The sequence below is a fragment of the Rhamphochromis longiceps genome, linkage group LG9 (assembly GCF_057381845.1).
Source record: "Rhamphochromis longiceps isolate RC_006_pf linkage group LG9, R_longiceps_female_GT1.1, whole genome shotgun sequence".
NCBI classification, from domain to species: domain Eukaryota; kingdom Metazoa; phylum Chordata; class Actinopteri; order Cichliformes; family Cichlidae; genus Rhamphochromis; species Rhamphochromis longiceps.
In genome coordinates this window covers 32,635,289-32,658,185 of record NC_140565.1, presented here as the reverse complement: position 1 = coordinate 32,658,185, position 22,897 = coordinate 32,635,289, and the positions used below count along the sequence as shown (strand labels likewise).

At 42.8% G+C, this 22,897-nt stretch overlaps 2 protein-coding genes and 1 non-coding gene across 6 annotated transcripts in view; 1 reads left to right on the top strand and 2 right to left on the bottom strand.

Annotated features, from left to right (window-relative positions):
* The window catches only part of rps6ka3b (ribosomal protein S6 kinase A3b), a 67,030-nt gene extending 53,150 nt beyond the window's left edge, over positions 1 to 13,880 (bottom strand). The window contains exon 1 of the mRNA XM_085417419.1: positions 13,502 to 13,880. Within this exon, the coding sequence (XP_085273545.1) occupies positions 13,502 to 13,564 (63 nt within the window). The 5' untranslated portion in view covers positions 13,565 to 13,880. The remainder of the gene's footprint in view (positions 1 to 13,501) is intronic.
* trnai-uau (transfer RNA isoleucine (anticodon UAU)) lies at positions 4,620 to 4,713 on the top strand. Its single transcript has 2 exons — positions 4,620 to 4,657; positions 4,678 to 4,713. It is a non-coding gene; the product is annotated as a tRNA-Ile (tRNA).
* A 2,194-nt stretch (positions 13,881 to 16,074) lies between the features above and the next one.
* On the bottom strand, positions 16,075 to 22,684 carry LOC146662640 (pyruvate dehydrogenase E1 component subunit alpha, mitochondrial-like). Of its 4 annotated transcripts, XM_085417485.1 has the most exons (13): positions 22,548 to 22,676; positions 21,299 to 21,319; positions 20,285 to 20,437; positions 19,036 to 19,101; positions 18,385 to 18,558; positions 18,117 to 18,243; positions 17,935 to 18,026; positions 17,752 to 17,844; positions 17,364 to 17,519; positions 16,986 to 17,057; positions 16,715 to 16,782; positions 16,523 to 16,631; positions 16,075 to 16,426 (listed from the first exon to the last, which is right to left on the bottom strand). In XM_085417485.1, the coding sequence occupies exons 1-13, from the start codon at positions 22,605 to 22,607 to the stop codon at positions 16,262 to 16,264; spliced, it is 1,356 nt and encodes a 451-aa protein (XP_085273611.1). In that variant the 5' UTR covers positions 22,608 to 22,676; the 3' UTR covers positions 16,075 to 16,261. The 4 variants fall into 4 exon arrangements, with proteins under 4 accessions (XP_085273611.1, XP_085273612.1, XP_085273613.1 ...); XM_085417486.1 differs by lacking the exon at positions 21,299 to 21,319 and having other exon boundaries at positions 22,548 to 22,683; XM_085417487.1 differs by lacking the exon at positions 20,285 to 20,437 and having other exon boundaries at positions 22,548 to 22,668.
* Positions 22,685 to 22,897: the final 213 nt, after the last annotated feature.

Genomic DNA, 22,897 nt, shown 5'->3' with positions numbered 1-22,897 from the left:
AACCGGATAAAAGGTGAAGAGGAGGGTGGTGGGGAGGGCGAGGAGAGAGCAAAGGCAGCGGACAGAGAGAGAGCGATGGATTACGAAGAGAAAGAGGAAACAGGATTAAGAGAGAACAAGGTGGCTGCAGAGGAAGCAGTGGAATGGCTCAGTCTTGCAGACCATGAATAAAAAGTGTGCAGCGTTTGTTTTTGTGGGGACGATCACCTGCATTTGTCTCAATTTTGGTCAATTTTCACCATTAAAACACACAGAATCAACCTTTACACTGTAAAGGCAGTAAAGGTCCTCACTCTTTTAAATGACATCATGGTTGCTGCGAAGATGCTGACCAGTCAGGTTTGGTATCAGTCTGTGACTGAATGGGTCAAGATGGCAATTATGTGCAACCTGCTTGTTAACTGGGATAAACTGTTGAAAACGACAAATCCCTACATCATTACTTGGAAGTCTTCACCAATCTGCATCCTGTGCAATCACCTTGTTATAGAAAGTGGTGTCCCAGAGGTTGAGGATGCTGCCCTGTCGTCACTGCAGTCAGCAAATGCAAAAAAGGTCAATGCAATTTTTCTGTGTCGCCAGGAGTTTGCTATTTTAACTCTGTGTGACTAAAGTGTGACTCTAGTAGCTTAGAGCTGTCAAGCCAACAATGATTATCTGGCTCTGATAAAACAACAGCGCAGACAACCGTCCTCGTAACCTGATCCTTATCCTTATAAGTATATTTAACTTTTACTTTCTTACACTTTTTTTTCTGGCTGTCATGTGACTTTTCTTTCCTAAATGCACTGCATACTCAGAGTTGTGTAATCTACCCCTCTTAAGTTGATGCTAATTTATTTTAAGGCTACAATTTTGCATTTTTTTAAGTTGAGACAACTTACATAATTTTATAGTTCAGCAATTCCTGAAGTGTAAACCTACGAATGTGATGACTCTCAGGCAGATTTTGGATTTATGACAATCATATTTTCTTCAAAGATTCCCAACCTTCATTTGCAAAGAACTTCAGAAATGAAATGGCACAATGAATCTATAAATACGAGCTGTTCCTGCGTGGTTAGATTTGACTGAGTTATGACTCAGAAAAAAAACATGAGTCACAAATTGTGGAAAGTGAGTGCAAAGTTTTTGTCTTGTTTTTTAATCTTCATTTATCCAGGAAGTGAAACTCTTGAGATTAAGTACTGATTTTGCAAGAGTGTCCTGGGTCGGGATGGGAAGCATGTCTTTCCATGGAAATTCAATGCAAGCATGGCGGGAACATGTAAACTCGAGACACAAACAGAAGAGTCCTGCCAATGTTTCAGTCCTTGCCTTGAGAAAGCAGCGCTGACCACCGAGCGCGCTGCACAACTCAGTGCTAACATCACAGAAAAGAATCGATGCGTCGACAGGTTGCTGCAGTTTTTACAACCGCAAAGATCTCATCCATACAAACAGTCCTTTACTGGTCTCTTACGACTGCTTAACGCTTCAAATTACATAATAAGAAAGCCTAAGAAGGTACAAAATAATGTTGGGAAAGTGTTACTTTAAAAGTGTTCTTTGACAATATAATAAAATAATACTCTCTAACTTCGGTGCATTGTCACATCTACATATTTAAATTCTGTTAAAGTATCCATGCAAATTGCACAAAAGTCTCCATGTGGTTATTTTGGGGCTACACAGCAAAGCTGTCACATTATTAGAAGTTTGTAACTTACCAAATTATAATCACATGCAACACTGGTATAATGTAAGATCTGTGCAAATAATACGCCTGCCTCATTTATGACAGAGCCATTAAAACTTTACAGGGAGTTTGTGCTCGCCGTTGTCGCCCTCGCAAAGTGGACCAAGGGCCAAAACTCATATTGGCTTGTCGTCCACTTCTTACATTTTGTATTTTAGTGAACACAGCGAAGCCAACACAGCCGAGTTGGAGAAGCAGCCATTATTTCTCAGTGGACGAGCTCAAAGATTCCCAGATTACTGAGACAGAGATGCTGCAACAGCTCGGAAAGACGAGACATTCTGGAGAAAACTCCACGATTGCTTCAATTCATGCTTTGACTTCTCTAATCGTTCTCTAGAAGCGTCTTTTTTTAGGAAAAGATTTGAGTGAGTCCAGCACGCCTCAAGAGCACGTCACAGTTGGCGTAACAGAGGCTTTTGGAGCATTTTTAAATCAACATGGAAACTTGTACAGGGATTTTCCTACATATAAAAACATGTTGGAATCTCCCAAAGAGGCCGTGGACTTCCCCCGAAAGGAAAATCAGCAGTTCTGTAATAATGTTTTTTATCAAGTTTTTTTTTGGCAACTGATAATCAAATGGCTAATCACACTTAAATGTGTTATCACACCTACGAAAGTCCATTCAGAGCCAGGAAAAACCCTGATTAGTCTGTGGAAAGCAACTGCTTGCTGGTGTCATGTCTAAAATAAAAATGTAAAGTAGCTGCTTGTCGTGTGACTTCTCAAAGAAAAGTATTTTACTACAATTTAAGCCTGTAAAATATCACAAAAAAAATCCAAAACAAAACTATATCAATTACCTCGACCCCTACGATCAAGAAGAAAACACTATTAAGTCACAGCTACCCAGAGTCCTGTCCGTTTTGGACAACCTAAAGTGATGCCTGATGACACCAGCAGCATAAATATAGCTGCGTCTAAATAAAAACTCCCATCATCATCTAAAGTATTTTGGAAAGGCTCGACTGCTGTTCACGAGTAAAACAAAAACAATCTGAGTCTTGTTCTGACTCCAACCAGACCTGTTACATCAGGAGCATCAACAACATGTTCTCAGAAGGAAAGGCATATTTTACTGCAATTAAAGTTTGATTTGTACATGTTGTCTCGACCTCTTCTTGTAAAAGCACAATGAAAGCTGTTAAATGTTCTGCTCCGCGGGGTCTCATTCGCCCCCAACTATGTGGTGAAGCAGGAAATCCAGATAGTGGGAGATCCTGACGGTATCAGAAGTTCTTTTGGGATGATTTCCTGAGGGAAAGTGATAAAGATGAGCTTTGACCCCTCACATCTAGGAAATTTCCTGGAAGCTACAGTTAATAAAGAGCGGCATGTTGCAGTCGAAGGATCACTACAAGAGCTCAGTTCCTGTTTTTAGGAAGGAAAAGGAAGTCGAAATTAAAAGCATTCAAAGGATTTTAGACTCCACTGTCTCATTTTATTCATCTATAGATCGACTAGGTATCAGGATGATGAACTCTGCAGCCACACCTGGTATTAATAATCGCTAAAGTTAGAGTCGAGCTGCTGGCAACGTAATCGGATATCATTATGTAAAAAAGCTGGCAGGTCTGCCAACCAGCGCGGGGCATCCTAGGTCGAGGGAAGTGATGCTGCTGAGGTGGAGCTCGTCTGTGGTTTTCTGTTAAGGGAGAGGTTTTGTTTTGTTTGTGAGACTATATTCAAACAACACCCAGAAACCACGTGGACTTTGAACTCTTCAAACCGGCCTTCTTATCTCAGCTAGTGCGTAAGAGGCGGGAGGACGAATGATTTATAACCATTAGTCAAATCAGACTTTCCTGTGAAATCGCCTGTGTTACTGCTAAGCAACAACAGAACTTTTAGGCCAAAAAGAATGACCCCCACTTTGAACCGAGACAGCTCGTTTATCAGCCTTCATATGTGGCGTAGCTGCCTAAAAAGCTTTCTAATGTGACCAACATTTCAGTCTTTAAATGTTGACGTTGCCTTATAGAACTTTTAATCACTGATGCATTTAAGAAAGCTGAATGAAATTTTTTTTTTTGAAGTCTTAAACTTGCACCAGGTTTCTGGTTTAACTACCTGCAGTAATTTAAAAAGGCGGAGTCTACAGAAACGAATCAGATACTTTGAGAATTTAGAAACGTTTCAAACGCGAGAAATATGCTTAAAATATTTCAAAGATTTGATTTATCGGTATTGACTGGGTTAACGCTTTGTCAGCTTTCCTTGAGGTGTATGAAGCAGCGTTCAGATGCTACGCGAATAATCTGTGGCGCTTTCTGCAAAAAACAACTTGCAGTCATTGTAAACCTGTTAGAAATGACTGTGCTTCAAGCTTCAAACAGGACGTTGCTGGATCAAACAGAACTGCTTATAATTTGATTTTACTCAAACCGGCCTACTCCACCTCACAATCGCTCAGCTTTGCCGGCCATAAATTCTGAATCAGTTTAAGATCTGAGGAGTTTCACTTCAGATCAAATTGCGTCGCATGTGACCCATGATCTCAAATGTAAGTTTGTTGTTGTGTTAAAAAGTACTTTATAAATAAAATTTTATGGCATGGAGTTTAGGATCTGGGGAGTTTCCTTGCCATGGATGGAAAACATTAATGTCCCTTCTTAGGTTATCACTTCTGCCTTGGGACACAGTGATCCATCATGTGGACATTTTATTGTGGTCAATCCTCAAAAAGCAGAAGTTCACAAACCTTTATCAGCTTGGCGCTCTGGTGACACAGGAATGGATCCCATCAATCAGAAGTGGCCCAACAGAAATAAAAACACTGACGGCTGCCTAAGCCTCCTAGGAGACGCACCTATAGGATAAATGTGAAAATCCTAGGAGACTTCCTTCTTAAATTATTGCATTCACAAGCTTTTAGGGAGCTCCAGTGGCGCAATCGGTCAGCGCGCGGTACTTATAGGACAGTAACCTGCAGAGTGATGCCGAGGTTGTGAGTTCGAGCCTCACCTGGAGCAAAAACTTACAATAGAGTTTTATTCGTGCAATTTGTATTTTATCTATTTGTACATATTAACAGGCTTCTGCGTGTGGACAGCAGAGAAAGAATTTTAATATACAGAGAAATGCTTTTTCTTTGCATACATGACAATAATCTTGAATTTTAAGCACACTTGACCTCTGACCTTGACATGAAGTTCACCAGGATTCAAATTCTTAGATTTTTAGCAGACGTATAAATTTGAAAATCCATGACAATGGCAAACTCCCATCATTCTTTTAAGGCTGAAGGGGAAAAACTGAAAAAACAAAATGCATGAAACACTAAATCTGCACGAATGCCAAAACTTCTGGTCATGGCTGTGACGCAAAAAAGTTTAAAAGCTTATTTTATTGCTGCTGTATGAAAAAACGCAGTGTTATTGTGATGGAAATGCAAATAACCATAAATAGCCCACTACAGGGTAGTTTCCCTTTAACACTGTAGCTGTCTCTGTTGGCAGTGCAAGTTTCCAACCCTGGACCACTGTGGCATACTGTGCCCTTGTCCCCTCATAGAGGTGGGAACAGTAAAAATGCAGTGTGGCCACTAATCGTGCCCGAGCATGAAACAGCAGCGCTTCCTCAACAACAGCTGCCGCCCTTAAAATTACTGGCCCTTAAAATTACTGCTGAGGAATTGAGAAATCTATGAGAGGCATGAGAGGACAGCATGTTGTCGCTTCCAAAAACGGACCCAAACAACAAAAGTCTTAAAACTGTGAACTTGGTCCCGCTCTGAAAGAGTGATCTTCAAACATGTGAGGAGAGAAGAGCTGCGATTAAGTGAAACCTACTCGAGGGACGGTGCAAGGCAACTGTACAAGGGTGTAAATGCACCCGAAGGTGGGATTTTATCTGCCTGGAATCGACTCCACCCCAAAGAAAAGCCCGGTGGGTGTTTCTGGAGAACATGCTTTTCTCCAGAAACACCCACCGTGCTTTTCCCCATCCTCCGTCATCTTTGTGGAACTCTCACACTCCACCCATACTGAACCCTTACCCCTCAAAGCTCTGCAAACTGAAAAGATTGTCGTGGAATTTCCTCCACCGTCACCTGACCTCCACCCCGCTGAACCTTTACGGAGGCACTTCAAGGCAGAGAAAGCCAAACATTCCTGGCATGCCAGCCTGCTCTTTGGAGCGTTGTCAAAACTTGTGGCTCGACTTCTGCTCGCAGTAAAGCAAAAAGCAGGGAAAGAGAAGATGTTTATTCAAATGGTTAAACTGATGTTATCACTTGTTACTTCTACTTTGTCCGATAACGACAAAACCAAATCTAGGCAAATCTTTCTCATGGCGGATGCACTGCTTTGTGATCTCGCCTTCTAACAACACCCAGGCCTGTGAGGCAGGTGGATGAGGACAAATCAGGGAGGTATATTTGGATGATCAGGGACTCCGCTCATTTGTACCACAACCCAAATTCACCATAACGACATGGATTGACTTCAACTCTGAAAACGATGTGTCAGTTATTACCGGATGTCACTGTTAGCAGGTTTCATTACAAGTTTTATTTTTGTTACAGCTTTGCTGCTGTTTGCTTTTTATTTATTTGTGTGTATTTGTGCTAGACTGCAGATACTTATTATAAATAGTTTGGGATACAGAATGTGTAAAACTGAGACAATCGGGCATTAAACGAACACAAAAATGTAATTTCCTATTACAACAAACATTTATTTTTGTACCTGTTTGTTACCTTATGGTTAAATTAGAGGTTAGTTTCCCTGCAAAACATCAAAATGCCCTCTGTGCTGCCTGAATGAAATTAATTCCACCTCAAATCTTGCACTTAACAGATGCAAGAAGTGAGTGTTTCTAATACTGGTATTTATCTGCTGTAACTGAATCTTCAGGAGATGATTGAATTAAAGTGAAACTGGATATCTGTGCTGATGTCGAGTCCCATCACAGGGAGCAGCAGAGCCTGCAGACATCCAAGAATAACCAGGATTTTGTTTCTGGAGAGACACTGGCTTTGTCACATAATCGATCTGAACGTCTGGCATAAAAAGAACAAAATGTTAAGATGTATCCCAGAGTCTGAGGAGAGGCTCTAAATGTTAGTCAGGCTGGTAGCATTTAAGACAAAGAAACGTGCACATTTACTGGAAAAATAACTTGGGTAAGTATTTGTTTATTTAAAAAAGTGCAGATTAAACAGGACATATCAAAGCAAGCCTCACTTGGAGATGATGAGCACGACTACCTCTAACGAACGTGTTCTGCTTGCTGAAACATCCTGGTATGTCAGGCTTGGGTGGGGACATAAAGTAAACATGACGGTTTGTCGGGATGCTTCATATGCTCACGAAATGCTCACGGAGCACCTCGGTGTTGAGGCTTTATAAGATACTCTGAAGGAATCTGGGAGAGTTTATCTTTTAGATGCCAAAGAACTGCTAAATACAAACGTCCATTCTTTGGACTTCGTGGGGAGGCTTTCAGGAGAATCCCGAATGGTTGAGGCTCATTAGAGCTGTGGGAGGTTTCTCTCGCTCTAGAGTCAACCACGACAATACGTTTGACCACAGTCTGCATTGACGACATCAACCTGTCTGCTCGGTACTCGTGGTGCGGTAGTGAAACTTGAAAAAGTGTGACACGAGGTAAAAATGGAGAATATTTGCTTTTTAAGGTTAAAGCTGCACATTTTAAAACATGTCGGTGAACGCCCTCTTTTCTCGTTGGTGTTGGTGGCTGGTGTCTAGGTCAGTGTGACTGAGGCCTAAGCTAGAGGTATGCTAGGTAATTCAAATGGCCAAAGCTAATAAAAGGCAATCTGAAAGAAAACATCCGATCATATAAAAAATAAATAAAGTTTTTCACAGGTCTCTCTACAGTCCCGTGAAAATGTAAGCACACTCTTGCTTCTTCTACAGGATTTAAGGGGTTTGGCATCAAACCAGGTGCTGCTAATCAGGTGCATTTAATTAAATAACAGCTACATCTCAGACTCGACGGGCCTCAGTTAAAGGTTAAACGTTCAAGTTCACGACAGCAGAATTAGAAAAACACTGAACAACTATGCTAAAGCTCTATCTGAAGAAACCACAAGAATCTTTAGCAGGTGAGACTAAAACACAACATACCAGCACAAACACCTCATACCAACTCCTCGGCACGGCGGTGGAGGTGTGAACATTTTGGCTTGTTCTGCAGCCACAGGACCTGGGAACCTCAAAGTCATCATCATCTGTCTGACAGATAAAGCTCGGCTGAAACAGAAGCTACTCAGCTTGGGTTCCAATCGAGCCGAAAACGTCAACGAACTGCATCCCACTGATTGGCCAGGGAGTGACATCATTGGATGAGTCACACGAATCACACCTTCTGGTTTTGAAACCCGGCAACGAGAGAAACACTCCCAAACCAACAGTTTGGTCCGACGACGAGGTGCAGATGTTTACCATCGAGCAGCTGGTACACCATCGCCTTGACGTCCTCCATTGTTGTGTTGTGTTTGTGTTGCATACTTCTGGGCTGCGTTGCTGTAACTACCTCATCCACACTGAGGTTGTACTTAATCGGAATAGAAAACAACGGAAACCGAGTACAGCAGAGTTGACTCGAGTTGTGCCGACCAGGGTAGGTGGAAGTGGAAAAGAGGCATAAGTGAGCTGTGCATAGAAAATATCAGCAAATTTAAATAAACTGATGCAACGCTGTAAAGACGAGAAGGCCAAAGTACCTCCCCAACAACATGAGAGACAGCTAAATCACCTTTACTCCTTATTGCTGATAAAGTTGGTTCTGAAAGATACTGAATCATCTTGAGTTTATCTGCATGTAAGGTGGACATCGGGTGAAGACCGCTGATCAGAAACAACCTGCCAACGAGGCATTTAGTGACACCAGCACTGATTATCGGCGAGTTAGGGTGGCAGACAGTCACTACAGCCGTGACAGAGCGTTATTTTTGGTGAAGGTCGCGGCAGGTTAGTGTGTGAAAGCTCTTGGAGTCGTTTTTATTTGCCTGATTTATTTGTTGTTGCTTAACAAATTAAAACTACTGATTCAAACCGGCTGCTCTAAAGAAAGCTTTTGTCTCCTGAACCTGAGATACAAGTCTGAAACAAAACCAGCTTCTGTGTGAGAGTGTGTGAGAGTGTGTGAGAGTGTGGTTTTTTCCAGTTCTTCCTTCCTACAAGTTTCTGAATCTTGATAAAGAGCAGAGGGCGGTGTCACTGTGGCTGCATGATTCAGGAAGAGCTTACGTGTGTGTGTGTGTGTGTCCCCACTTCCTGTATGAGGTGTCACAAGGGCTGCATGGAGAAATGTGTGTGTGTGTGTCACTCTGTAGGCAGATCGTGAATAATAAACCCTCACACACAGAAATTACTGAGTCACTGCAGTCAGCGCCTCTTTCTCTGTCTCGCCACCTAACAAGCTCTCACCTGCCCCTGGTATTCCCCCCTCGGCATCTTTACACACCACTGTCAGACCGACAGGATCGTTCTGCTGCCGCTTTGCTCAATAACACCCGACCTTTGACCCCGGTGTTACACCTGTCAGCCTTTTGGCATGCGGAGAAGCGCCTGTAAGAGCTTTTTCTAGGCCACCACGACAACAAAAGACGCAGATAAAAGCGTGAGAGGCGAAGCTGAGTGGATGCTTCGCTTGGATTGGTGCCCTGAAGACAAACATCGTTCAGCGCGTGCACACAAAGAGCGGAGCACATCTGCAGTCGTCGCCGAAATGCAGAAACTAGCATGCGTGCACTTGTGTGTGTGTGGCTGCAGTGATGAAACAGCACTCACACAGTTTCTTACAACACGCAGAAATGCTTCAGAAGAGCTGCACAGAAACAGAAGCTATTCATTTAACATCCCTCGGGGCTCCAGCCAATGATCATTTCCATTATTGATTAATTGTAATTACGCTAATAAATTAAGGAATCCATATGTGTCTGATTTACTTCACACTGACTGTTTCTGGAGAACATGTAAAAACGCGAATCACACTCAAAGTGTTTATGTAGCGAGGTGGAGAGAGACTTCTTATGAGAAGCTCAGGAAAACAACAATTCCAGAAATAATCATGATGTCATGTGTGTACGAAAAACACAGTAGGACTGTTTTCTTCTTAAATGTCAGGCTGTCTGTCCCAGAAAATCACAACACTCCGACCTGTCTGCAAACACTCACCAACTACCTGCTGAGCCGCGTGAAACCATGAAAAGTGCAACACAGAGACCAACGTTGTGCCTTTTCAAATGAGTCATTGAAATGTGGTAAGCCACGACTTTTACTTTCAACATTAACGTTCTCTGTTTCCTGTTCACTGCTGCCTGAGTGCTTGCAGACAAGTCTGCGTCATCCATGCAAACAACAGGTAACGGCATCGATCTGCAAGCAGCGAAATAAATACAAGAAGGTTTTTGGTGCAGGTTCCTCTTATGACATGTTGCTGTTAGCTATTTAGATATTAGATGTTTGCCAGGATCAACTTTTATAACTGCCAATAAATAAGAAATTAAAACTAAAGAAGAGATGGAAGAAACACCCTTCAACCATGAGTGTTGATGTTTCACAGTCAGTGCACAAGGGGGAACTCTGAAGCATCCCTGTCTGCAACATGTTATTGCAACGCCTTATTATTATTATCGCATCAACTTTAAAACCTGGTTGGGCTCTACAGTGCATTAGTGACCAATCACGTCACAAGGAGGTTGCAGCACAGTCTTTGCAACCTATTCCACCTAAAGACAGAAACTTCTGGCAACCAGTTGGAGATAAAGAGGGGTCTCCAACTCTGAGTCTGAGGTGTAAAATTAAAGAATGAACTTATATTTAGTTATTTTTCAGCTCGTTTAAACAGCTTATCAAGTAGTTTTAGTTGACTGTTAGTTTTTCCAGCTTGAACTTCTTTAATTTAATTATAATTTCAGGGTTTTTTTTATTTAGCTGAGCTCACATTTACATGGACACTCTTTTTACTGCAGAAGTACCTCTGGGGTAATTGTAGGCCTACTCCTGAATCAATGGGGCCTTTATGTTATTTGTATTAGAGGAAAACTTGTACTGAATGTTAGTGGATTTTTATGTAGGTTTTAAATCTGATTTAGAGTCACTGTAATGTTCCTGCTGACACCATTGAACCAATACGGTGACAAAAGCTCTTTTATGGCATTTGTGGGACCAAATAGTGATTTTACCCTCTCATGCTTGTGCCTAAGAACACCTTCAATCTCACACTAACACAGCTATGACACTCCTGTAGCAACATTATGGGTTTTTTCAATCTCGTCTAACTACGCCTGCAGAGTTTTTTATTAAATCTGTGTGGTTTATAATCACGCATCGTTTCATGTGTTGCGGTGCTTGTAAGGATCCTTAACTGCACCCCGCAGTTTACTGAGACATTCATATAAATGAATGAAATACTTGGAGCAGTACTTCTATATTGTACCATATTACACAGTCTTTCTTGGGTTTTTAATCTATTTTTTAAAGTAAAGTCCTTATAGGAGCTTAAGATTTGGCTGCTGCTGTAATTAATAATAGCCTTTAACCTGCTGGTTTAGCGCTCAAACATGACATTAACTACTGCACCTCTGCAGCTGCATATTCTGACACTGGACTAATACTTAAGGCAATGAGCAGGAGCTGTAACAGCTTTAGTATTTGAAATAAAGCCTTGCATGTCCACAGACTGATCTTAAGAGACTTGGCATGGTTTGTTAAAATAGGGGGGGGGGTTTACGCCCTGCTGTGTAACTGAGACTTTAAGGTGATTTAGTGAGTTTGTGACACCCAGAGTCAATTCACTGAGCTTCAGGGTCAGGCCAGAGAGAAAAGACTCTTCAGATCATTTTATGTCCTCTTCCACAGTTTGTTTCCTATGGATTTGTAGAGCATTTGGTGTGTAGAGCCTGCCGTTATTATCTGTATCTGCTTAAATAGTAAAAAATGTAATAGTCATGAAGTAGTTTTGTGTCTTCAGAATGATCTTATTCTACTTTCTGTTGTGCTTCAGTAAAACTAATTCAGTCCTGTTTGAGATCCGTGGTGTTTTTAGTCTAACTTAAGGTCAGAATGATGGCTCGATAGCAGCTTTAGCTGCTGCTCTCGGTCCTAATAAAACCTACTTTGCACAGTTTTGCACTTCATCACGTTTCCATTCTCTTATTCTAGCATTTAAACATGAATCTGTTATTTCTAAACAGACTGACAAATAAAACCCAAATGTAACAACTCTGTGCCGAAACTGCTTCGAGATGTGATTCAGTGCAACTAATATAGTCCCTGTTGGAGCTCTGTGCTGCTTTAAATCTCATTTAAAATAGAGTTTGTGTAATAATACAATCTGATTTGCCTTCATATTTGTGTACTTTCTGACGTTTTAAACCTCTCAATGAAACACCAGCTGTATTGTTCTTCTGTGCCCACTGTACACTGTGCTGGTGTAATATTTCTGCACAGAATATTACTTCGTGTTTGTGTCTTCAGAGTTACATGAACTGATTTCCTTTTAGAGTTTTATGGTATTTAAAATCCAATTTAGGGCCCTAATAGTGTCCTTGTAGTCACTCAGCAGTACTAATACAGTCTAATTTCATATGCTTGTCTCTTTCCACACTTTCAGTCTCTTTTAACTGACACTGACGTGCGTCCATGGCAGGTTTTTTTTAGTTTATTTTAGTTTAATATTTTAGCACATGCTCAGGGTTTCCTGTTGCACAAATGTGACATGTCTGGAGGGTGTGCACCACGTTCAGGTGTTTAGAGTAAACACATCTTAATCTACGTCGTGTTTTAATGCAGCTAACTTCATCTTTTTGGAGCTTTATAGTGTTTTCAACCAAATTTTAGGGACAAATTGACGCCCCTATAGTCACTGGTGCTGTCAACCATAATGCAATGTAATTTTTCACATTTTTGCCCTTTATGACATTTAAAACCTCTTGATTTAACACCAGAAACATGTCCATGGCAGCTTATAGCGATGTTGTGGTACTTTATAGTATTTCCGTGCCCTGTAGTACCACTGTAATACTCCTGCATAAAGTATTATTACATATTTACACCTTTGGGTCATCGCTTGATACTTTGTTTTATTCCAGCTAATTTAGTCCTGCTGAAGTTTTCTAGGGTAAAAATTATGTCTGTGTTGTAGTTTAGCTGCTAAGAAGAATGACTTTAACTTAAAAAATCTAATTACCCTGAAAGCCGCCTTCATATTTTTGCAATTTATGATATTTTAAACCACTTGATTAACACTGGATCATACCCAGGACATTCCTGCAAAGAGTTTTGTGCTTATTTGGGAGCTTATACGACACTTTGGTGTACTTCTGCGCCCTCCTGAACTGGTGTAAAATCTCTGCAATAAAAATGACTTCATGTTTGTGTCTTCAGAGGGAAATAAACAGATGTTCCCAGAGTTTACGGTCCAATTTAGGGTCATAAAAATAATTATCCCTACAGTTACTTCGCAGCTGCTGTCAATAGAAACGCAATGTAATTTCGTGTTTTCGTCCTTGATGACATTGTCAGCTTACTGTTTGAGCACTTCATCGTGACTCTGTCGTTGCCAGCACATGTTCGGCGCTTCTTGAAGCACAGATTTACCTGCAGAGTGGTCTCACGGTAGTTCGTGCTGTGTTTGGGAGCAGCTGCCTCTGCCTGACAGAGACTTAAAGGCGCTTTTCCTTGTGCTGTGTTTTGTGTTTTTACCCCCTAAAAGCTGCTGCTGTGACTGCAGCCCCCAGTCAGCTGTCAGTCAGTGTGACAGCAGGACAAACCAAAGTGTGCTCACCTCTCCAGCCGTCCTCCCCAGCGGCATCTTCTGCCAGGGGTCCGCCAGCTGAGCCAGAGGCATCTTCTTCTTCTGCCCCTACTTTTCTTTCTTCTTCTGTTATTCCTCTTTTCTGCTGCTCGTACCTCCCTCGCTCCGGACGCTTTCTCGCCTGTTTGTCCTCGCTCTTATTCTTTAAAGAAAATGTTTGAAGGTAGTAGTCCACTTTCAGCGTCGGCAGGAACCGAACCGACCGACCAACCGACCGAACGGAGCCGAGCGAACAAGGGCTAATTCCGGATCTGCCGCGGCGCTGAGACCGCCCCTTCCTCCAGAGAGACGAAGAGGAGGAGGAGGGGGAGGAGGACGCCCTTTTTCGGAAACTGATTGACTTATCTCCGTTTCTCTCTACCTCCACCTCTCCCTCTCTCACTTCCGTTCTTTCCCAATATGGCGACCGGTGTCGGCTTACCTGTCCGTCAGAGCGCTGCGTCACAACTACGTCACGACGACAGGCGGCATTCTCACTTAGGTAATAAAAGAGTGAACGAGCACGTATCTGAACTTATGAATAAACAGTCTGCGATTCATCACGCAGGCGGTGTTGTTTTGTTAATGATTTTTTTTTTTTACCGATAAAGCCTAACAGCGTGGCGCCAAAGTGCCTCACACAATCACAGAAAGTATGGAAAACGACCTTAAACGACCCGTAAATTAGGCCACGTGAACCCAAAACACGAAGCAGTAGCATAAAATACAAAATATTACCCCCAAAATATGCAAAATTACTTTAAATTGTCGAACAAAGAGCTACATGACCACAAAACATAAAAGGTAGCACAAAATACAAAAAGTATCCCAAATATATTCGAAATGACCACAAACTATCCAAAATAAGACACGTAACCCCATAAAAACCCATCACAAAGTACACAAATACAAATAAAAAACCTGCAAAATGATGACAATCCAACAATAACATGGCAAATTGCACCAAAAGATGTAAAAATAACCACAAAGCAGCCAAATGTAAACAAAATAACCACAAACCTACTCTAAATGACAACAAATGTCAAATATGCAAAATCAGTAAACACATTCAAAGTGATACACCAGCAGCCGCAAAATGACTACAAAATGTCCAAAACAGTCACAAATGCCATGAAACAAATTACCATAAAATATACAACATCTGCACAAAACCACCCTCAGAAATACTGAGACCACAAAATCCTGCTAAATGTCCACAAACAGCCCACAGCCCTATAAGTTATTCCAACTATACTGTAGTGAAACACAAAATAAAAAGCTCCAGGACAACAAATGTGTGAAAACTTATGAAATGCCAAGTTACCAGAAAAACATACAAATGAACACTATGCAGTGACCATAAACCACTCAAAATATACATATATATGAAAATCTCACAAAAACGAGAAACGAGCACAGGAAGGAAAATGACTTCTGAAGTACACAAAACGAGATCAAAAACTACACAATAACCAAAAACAAACACCACAAAGAACCTCGTGAACGTAACTCCTGGATTCACCGCATCGTTTCCTTAAAGCTGTGCGTCGCTACAAAATCCAGTTTTGAATACTTCTTTCATTTTTTCCGTGACAACTTTTCAGTGGTTTAAATTTACAGCATTTCATGTTTGTCGGAGTCGAGCATGAATTTCGTTCATAAAGCTTTAATAAAGCGACAAAGGGGAAAAAAAAAAAAAAAAGTCCAGACATGTTCATTTTTATACTGATGCTGACAATAAACCAGGATAAATTTTACTCTAATTAAGATGAAAAAAATAAATAAATTTTTAGTTTTGAGCAGTTTTTCAGCCTGATAGTGACATCTAGTGGTTGAGGATGGAACAACTGAACAGCGCATGGATTTCCTTTAGGTTGATCAACTATTGAGTCATATTTGAAGCATTACTTTGTAAACACATTTGAAAGCTGAGCAAATAAAATAGGATTCAAACACACACGTTTCCACTTTGCTTTAAAGTAGTTTTATTTCACAACCTTCAGTTTCCACCATTCACACAGGTAAATAAGAAAGCTTTATATCTGTACAGGCTCAGATACAGTAAACTTTAAAGAACACAGAGGAAAGATCTTATAACAGACTCCTTTAAATTCATAAAGTGCCCAGAAAGTCTCAAATGTAGTGCATCCAGTTGCCAGCTTCAGTTTCCCCACACAAGTCCAGATGTTTGTCTTGTCAGTAGTCGAGTCAAGCAGCTAAAGTCTTGCTTTCATCTTCAGCTTATAAACACATTTTTAGAGCCATTTTATGGTTACATACACTGATATTGTGTCCTTATCCTGGACACTGAACCTGCTTCAGATGAGGACTGCTCTGGAATGAAGCTCAGGCTGCGACTCCTCATTAAAGGCGTTTTACTATCAGAACAATCCATCACATTTGCATTTCCCAAGTTTAAAGTCACACTTCTGAGGGAATATCTACACAAGTTTGGAACATTTAAAAATCTGAGGGTTTAAAATGCAGGATAAACATGGAGAAGGTTTCTAACGGACACGTTTCCATGTCAGATGTTGGGATTTGTGCGTTTACAGTGCAGCATGTTTATCCTGTCCAACACCTCTGGCTCCACCACGAATAATATCTCACAGTTATACAGTAAACTATAAATAAATAACACTGACAAGTTTCAAGGAAAAACCTCAAAGTCCCGTGAAGGTGCTGAGACCTAAAATCGAGAGGGAAGGTGCTGAATGTGTGAGGGATAAAGGTTGAGTGTGTGGTCCGAGTCTAGCTGACAGACTTGAGCTTGGACCAGGGGTTTGTCCCGCGCACCTCCAGCAGCGGGTTGTTGGAGAAGATGTGGTTGCATAACTCTTCCAGCGGCGGCTCCGGGTCCGAGGTGGCGAACTGAGTCGCATCCTCCACCTGCTTACGGATCTCGATGTCGATTTCCTGACGGGAGAGAAATCAGGTGCTGTAATCCCTGCAGCTGCAGACATTTAAAACCGTTTGAAGCTGTGAATGTATCACTGCCGTCTGGACGCTCACCTTGAACTCCTCTACAGACGCCATGTTGTGGCTGAGCATGCGCTCCTTCAGCATGGAGATGGGGTCGCTCTTGCTGCGGACCTCCTGAATCTCCTCGCGGGTACGGTAGCTGCAGGAGGTCAAACCAAATTACTCAGAAAAATCACAACTCCCCCAGGGTCCAGTAAATCCAGACTTAGAAAGGTAACTCACCTGACACCTGGGTCACTCATGCTGTGTCCATGGTAACGGTAGGTCTGCAGCTCCATTATGATGGGACCCTGAAACACAAAGTGCTGCTTCACATCGATGCTCTGGAAGATTAGAGCCTTTTAGAGAGCCTACAGGAAACTCTCCATCACGAGAACCCTTCAAAATTAAAGCCCGTGGGTGTCCATGGACTTCTACCTTCACATGTATGAAGAACTGAGTGCAGCACAGAGGTTTTATTTTAAATTTATTTTTTAAAAATCTAAACCCTCACCTTTCCAGCTCTGCAGTGATCTGCAGCAAACTGTGCGGCCTCTCTGACGCACAGGACATCCATCCCATCCACCTGCAGGAGAGCAGAGAGAAACCTGACCATTGGCACACCTCTAAGCACAGAGAAGCGACCCCTGCAGCGACCCCTGCGTTCCAGTGTGTTTGTGCGCAGTATCATACATGAGCATCAGACAGCTGTATGCATGCTCACACCTGCAACTGCCAGGACAGACTCTCAGCCTCTTCCTGTTATAGTCTGGGTCCAAACGGGCAGCGGCAGTGTACAGTCATCAGACACACTGCAGCCGCTGCCCAGGACCGGCACATTTACCCGCCATGTTTAACCCCGCCCTGCAGCTTTAATGTGTTAGTGTCTCACTCTGAGTCCAGGTATGAAGTCCCCCCTCTTGTAGTAGTCGGTGCTGGCTGCAGCTCTCTCCACTGATGTCCCCATGCCGTACTTGTTGTTCTCGCAGATGAAAATGCACGGCAGCTTCCACAGAGCGGCCATGTTGTAAGACTCAAAGAGCTGGCCCTGATTGGATCAGAGAGGAGTCAAAGTGCTTTACAGAGGTATTAAAAGCACACAGCTGAACCACGTAAACAAGGCAGAACTGCAGCAGCCTCTCCAGCTCACTTTGAGACAGTCATGAGTTTAGTGATGTTTCTTAAATGGATAAAAGGGAGCGAGGGTGAGATCACCCTTTCCTTATTCCAACTACAACCTACAAGGACATATTTATTTATTATTATTTTTTAAATCTTACCTGATTGGCTGCTCCGTCTCCATAGAGCGTAACGCACACCTGGTTGTTGCCTTGGTACTGGCAGGCGAGAGCGATGCCTGCTCCCAAAGGTACCTGCACAGTTCACAGGTGAGTTACTGAAACTGTAACGAGTGTTTAACTACGGAGACATGCAGGTGTGAGAGGCTTTTTAAATGTGCTCACCTGTGCGCCCACGATGCCGTTGCCTCCATAGAAATGTGGAGCGTACATGTGCATCGAGCCCCCTTTCCCTTTGGCCACGCCCCCTCTACGACCTGAGGAGCACAAATAAAAGTGAAGCTGAGACTAAGATCCAGCTCAGACGCGCACATGTTCAGACTGTAATACCTTCCTCTCGCTCTCACCTGTGAGCTCGGCGAGGATCTCTTTAACAGAGACGCCGCGGGTGTACGTGTACCCGTGGGCGCGGTACGCAGTGATCAGGTGGTCCGAGGGGTTGATGGCGGCCTCGATGCCTGCAGCACACGCTTCCTGCAGGAGAAACCACATGTTCTGCATCTCACCACACTCACAAACTGATGTTTGTTTGGGTTTTGTCTAAATGTTCTTGCATGCACTGAGATTTGGATGCAATATAAATGAATTGTGTTCCTGGCCTGCAGGCGCTGATACCTGTCCGTCGTACAGGTGACAGAAGCCTCTGATGATCTTCTGCTTGTAGAGCTGGTCAGCTTTGAGCTCCATGCGCCTCACCGTCTGCATGGTGCGGTAATACTGCAGGCCCTGCTCCCTCGTCAGCTCTGCCTTCACCGGCGGGCCCTCCTCCAGGCGGTGCAGGTCGCATTTCTACACCAAAAACAAAAACACCACAAACTGGAGAAGAAGACCAAACCAAAGATTTTACATTTCTGGTCCACAATGAGTGAAGTCTTAATAAACTACACAAATCCAGACCTGAACCAAAGATTAGCACATTTATTAATTTACTGCTGAATCCATCAACAGTGCTGAGCCTCCTGTAGTCTTTCAGGCCAGAATACAGATCCGAGTGGACTCGTGCTGATGATCATGACACTGAAACTATTGCTGATGTGATTCGATTCAGTTTGACAGCAGAATCAACTTTACAAATATAGCCATGATATTTTATCTGAAAGGACAGTTTGTGCATTAACCCTGATAAGTTTTATCTTGCCATCTTCATGTTACGTTCTGAGCTACATTCGGTATCGACTAAGATGTTTAACTGATCGCAGCTTTATGGGGTAAAAATCCCCTTCCTTCAGTCTGCGATTGCCATTAGTGATTCTCGTTTGTGCCCACCTTGATGTCAAAGGTCGCCTGGGGTGTGAAGTCAGCGAAGGAGCGGGAGACAACAACTCTGGCTCCCTGGAACACAAACACAACCAACTGAAACAGTGTTTCCATCACTGCAGCATCACAACACGACTTAAAGCGGTCACAGGTCTTCCACACTGAGCAGCGTGACGGCTGCCCTCCTCGTCAGAGCAGGGGGAGGAGCGAGGTGGGGTTGGTGGGATCAGATGGGCGGGATCAGGTGGTTCATACACACACTAACCTTCAGTAATCTGTGACACTGGAGGTCAGTAACAGGGAGGGAGAACAAACCCAGTCCAATAATGCACTGTGGTTTTTACTGAACAGGCCCTTCAACAGTCTGATAGACTCCTGTTTTGTCCTGCACCACGTGTGCGCTGATGGACAGTTAATTAATAAAGGTAATTTAGTTCTTCAATAAGAACCTTGGAGTAATTGTTTTGTCTGTAAAATATCAGATCATAGAAATGCCTCTAAGCTGTGCTCAGCTGCAGCCCTGCAAGCTGCAGACTTGCACATAACCATTGCTGCTTTTATTGTACACCGATCAGTCATGTTTACGTGCACGGTCACCTCTTCAGGTGAAATAGTTTGGTGAGGTTGCCCACGAAAAAAAAAAAAGGCAGCAGACCTGGTGTGGACGGGCCCGACGAGGAGCGCCAGTTTGTCCGGGATCATTTTAGCTCATGAAAGTATAATGTGCACGTAGGATTTAACACTTAAAGACCAAGAGAAAGAAAAATAGTTCTGATAAATTGATCATTTTAATGGAGTTAAGTTTTCTAGGTAATTTTCTGACTTTTATAATCAAATGATCAAAGTTATGGGACAGATTTATAGATCAGGAGGAGTAGCGTTAGTAGAAGCCCTTGTTTGACAATTAACCCATAAAACAGTTACCCAATGGCCCCAAAGCCATTTCAAAACAAAGGAAAACACTTCCCACAATATATGGAATCATTTTGACTGGGAATGCACCAGTTATGAAATTCTGGACACGTAACCATGTTTAAAATAAGAAACAGCTGATCATTTTTTTCACCTCATTTTTGAGATCAAAGAAATCTCCCTGCTTTGCACTGCTCGGAGTGCAGCATTAACGAGACATGTCGGTGCATATAGGGTCATTTGTTCTTAAGTCATACATATCCATCCATGCAGCAGCTCTGGTTAGGTTCCCCGGCCCTGTTAGTGAGCAGGCAGCAGACATGGAGGAAGCTTCACGAGTCCTTACTGGTCTGTCAGCACAGCCGCTAACTAACAGCGCAGACGCTGCTCTAGTACTGACTGCTGTTGGAGGCGGTTTAGGTGGAAGCCGCTGGGTCTGTGCAGAGGCGGGCGCCGCCGGCGACGTTAGATCAACAAACTCTGACAGGTCAGTCAGTAGCTGGGGAACAAAAGGAGCCAACCAATCAGACCAGAGCACAGAGCACGCCCAGTGGAGCTCTACAGGTGAGAGAGGAGCTGTAGCTAGACAGAGACAGACATGACAGGTGGAGTCTAAAAAGATGAGACACACAGAGGGGACAGACTGAAACCAGCCCAACGTGTTCACACAAGCACAACATCTGTAATCCCAGATTAATCACTTCAGCACCAGCAAAGTCATTTATGTAGATTAGAGGCCTTATAGCTGTTTTTTAGTCAGTTAATGAATATCTTTACAGCTTAAGAACATTTTATGAAACTGATTTTAAAATATGTTATTTTGACTTTTTAAATGAAGATTATCAAGTATTACTTTGTTTATAATTTTACTCATTTTCTCTTCATTTAATTGATGCATTAGTGTTCTTACAAGTCATTTTAATTTTATCATTTCAGGATTGATTTTTATTTTATTATTAATTTAACGGTATTAACAAACACAACATTAATGATAAATGAACCCTGACATTTGTTATTTTGGCAGGTTTAAGATCATTTTTGGGGTTTTCGTAATGACTCAAAGTTGATTCACAGCTACCCAAATCTGGGGGAAGTGATACCCGTTTGTTTAGGTGCTGAAAATTCAGCTTAATGTTGTACCAGTGTGAAATTAATGTTTTAGGAAATAAACAGCAAACAAATGTGGAATAAACGTGTTAAATGAAAAAAGACTATAAAGAACTACAAACACTCCACACCAATGAGGATCATCATTGCAAACGCTACAGCGATTCTTTTAGCTGCGCTTCAGTTAGCTCCCTGGGAACCACCACCACCACAGCAGGACGGAGCCTGCAGACAAACATCAGCAGCTGCTTACCTCAGACACTGTTTGGGCTCCCTAGGGTTCAGGCGACGGGGAGAGGTGGGAGAGGAGGGAGAGAAGCGAAAAATGAATGGGGAGTCTTTGAGTGAGTTTGTGTGTGAATAAAAACAGCAGGGAGGCCGGAGGGTAGGAGTGAGCACCAGCGGAAAAGGGAACAGGATTCCCACAGGCAAGCGTGAGACTCGACTGAGGCATTTTCAGCTTTTTCTTCATCTCATTCTGGATGATATGATTAGAAAAGCAGTGCCTGTAGGAAGCTTCTGTAAATGATGCACCACAACAAACACTCGACATGCTGCTGCCAGTCCTACTGACCCACAGGGAGGCGCTGATGTGTTTTAAACTGACCCAGCATCTCTTGATTGGCCTGATTTTGAACCATGAAGGAAGTCTAGCATCCTCTTTACATCTCACGTCATCTAGAAGTTTATATTTGAGCATGGGAAACTAAAAGAAGTGTACTATGAAGCCATAGTAATGGCTTCTTTAGCCCTCTTCAGCTTATAGTCAGAGCGTTCAATGTTAGGACGGTGGCTACATCACCATGGTAGGCAATGATAAGTCACCTCTGGATTTCTAGGATCAACATACTTCTTTAACCTACGCGATTGTCTTTACCGTACACGGCTCTGCACATTTATACACGTATGTTTTTATTTTATTTGTTTTAAAGCATGTAACTTCGTGTACTTTCTCAAAACGTGCGCCATGCTCATAAAGGTTTTAGAGACAAACACTGGAGGTAACACACCTGAGAGCAAAGTGAGAGGTTTACATTTGCATGGTGCACTCACAGAAGCCCCTATAATGCATTTCAAATATGTTCCTAATATTTCGTCCACGTGTTTAAGCGCCCATGCTGGTCGGTATTGATCACATCAGCGCCTGCGTGGCAGTACAAGCTCTCCGTGCCGTGTGAGGAAGGCAGACCACCAGAGGCATAACATATTCAGGGTTAGAGAGAGGTAAAGAGCTAGCACCCCGACTGTAGCCATGTCACTGCATTCATGCATGCTTCCGTCCAGTCAGCCAATCACACGAGAGCATGAATAACCCATTCTTTCACCACAACATGCAAACTGCAAATAAGAGCTCAAACCAGCCACCAGTGCTAATGTTAGCTGCCGCTAACAAGGTCAGCCCCCCTCCAAGCTAAACAGTACAAGGCGAGCTAATGGTTAGCGCGGACCGGCCCCGGCACACAACGTGGCCTCCGTTTCCACACCAACCCCCGAAAACTCACCGCATTCCTGCCGGTCATCCTGCACAGTGCGTTAGAGATAATGGCTAACATGGTTTTCATGCTACACACGGAGACGACCGGAGCCCGGAGAGGATTAACGAAGGATGCTCCGTGTTAGTGTACGCGCAGAAAACGGCGCCGACTCCCACAGTCCCACACAACATTGGTTCCGCTCGGTATTTATAGCTAGACGACAACTAGAGAGGCATGTTTACGCCCCACTATTACCCTTAATCGCTAATCATTGTAATTTATTTTAACAAGTTAAACGTTAGTAATTAATTTTAAACCCTGGCTCGACCTGTAGCCTCCACTCAACGATAGATTAAATAAATAGTTCATTATTTTAT

Coding starts and splice junctions, on each gene's coding strand:
- LOC146662640 (XM_085417485.1), bottom strand. CDS start 22,607: ATGAAAACCATGTTAGCCATTATCTCTAACGCACTGTGCAGGATGACC. Junction 18,027..18,116: donor GATCCTCGCCGAGCTCACAG/GTGAGAGCGAGA, acceptor TGTGCTCCTCAG/GTCGTAGAGGGGGCGTGGCC. Junction 17,058..17,363: donor ACTTCATACCTGGACTCAGA/GTGAGACACTAA, acceptor GCTCTCCTGCAG/GTGGATGGGATGGATGTCCT.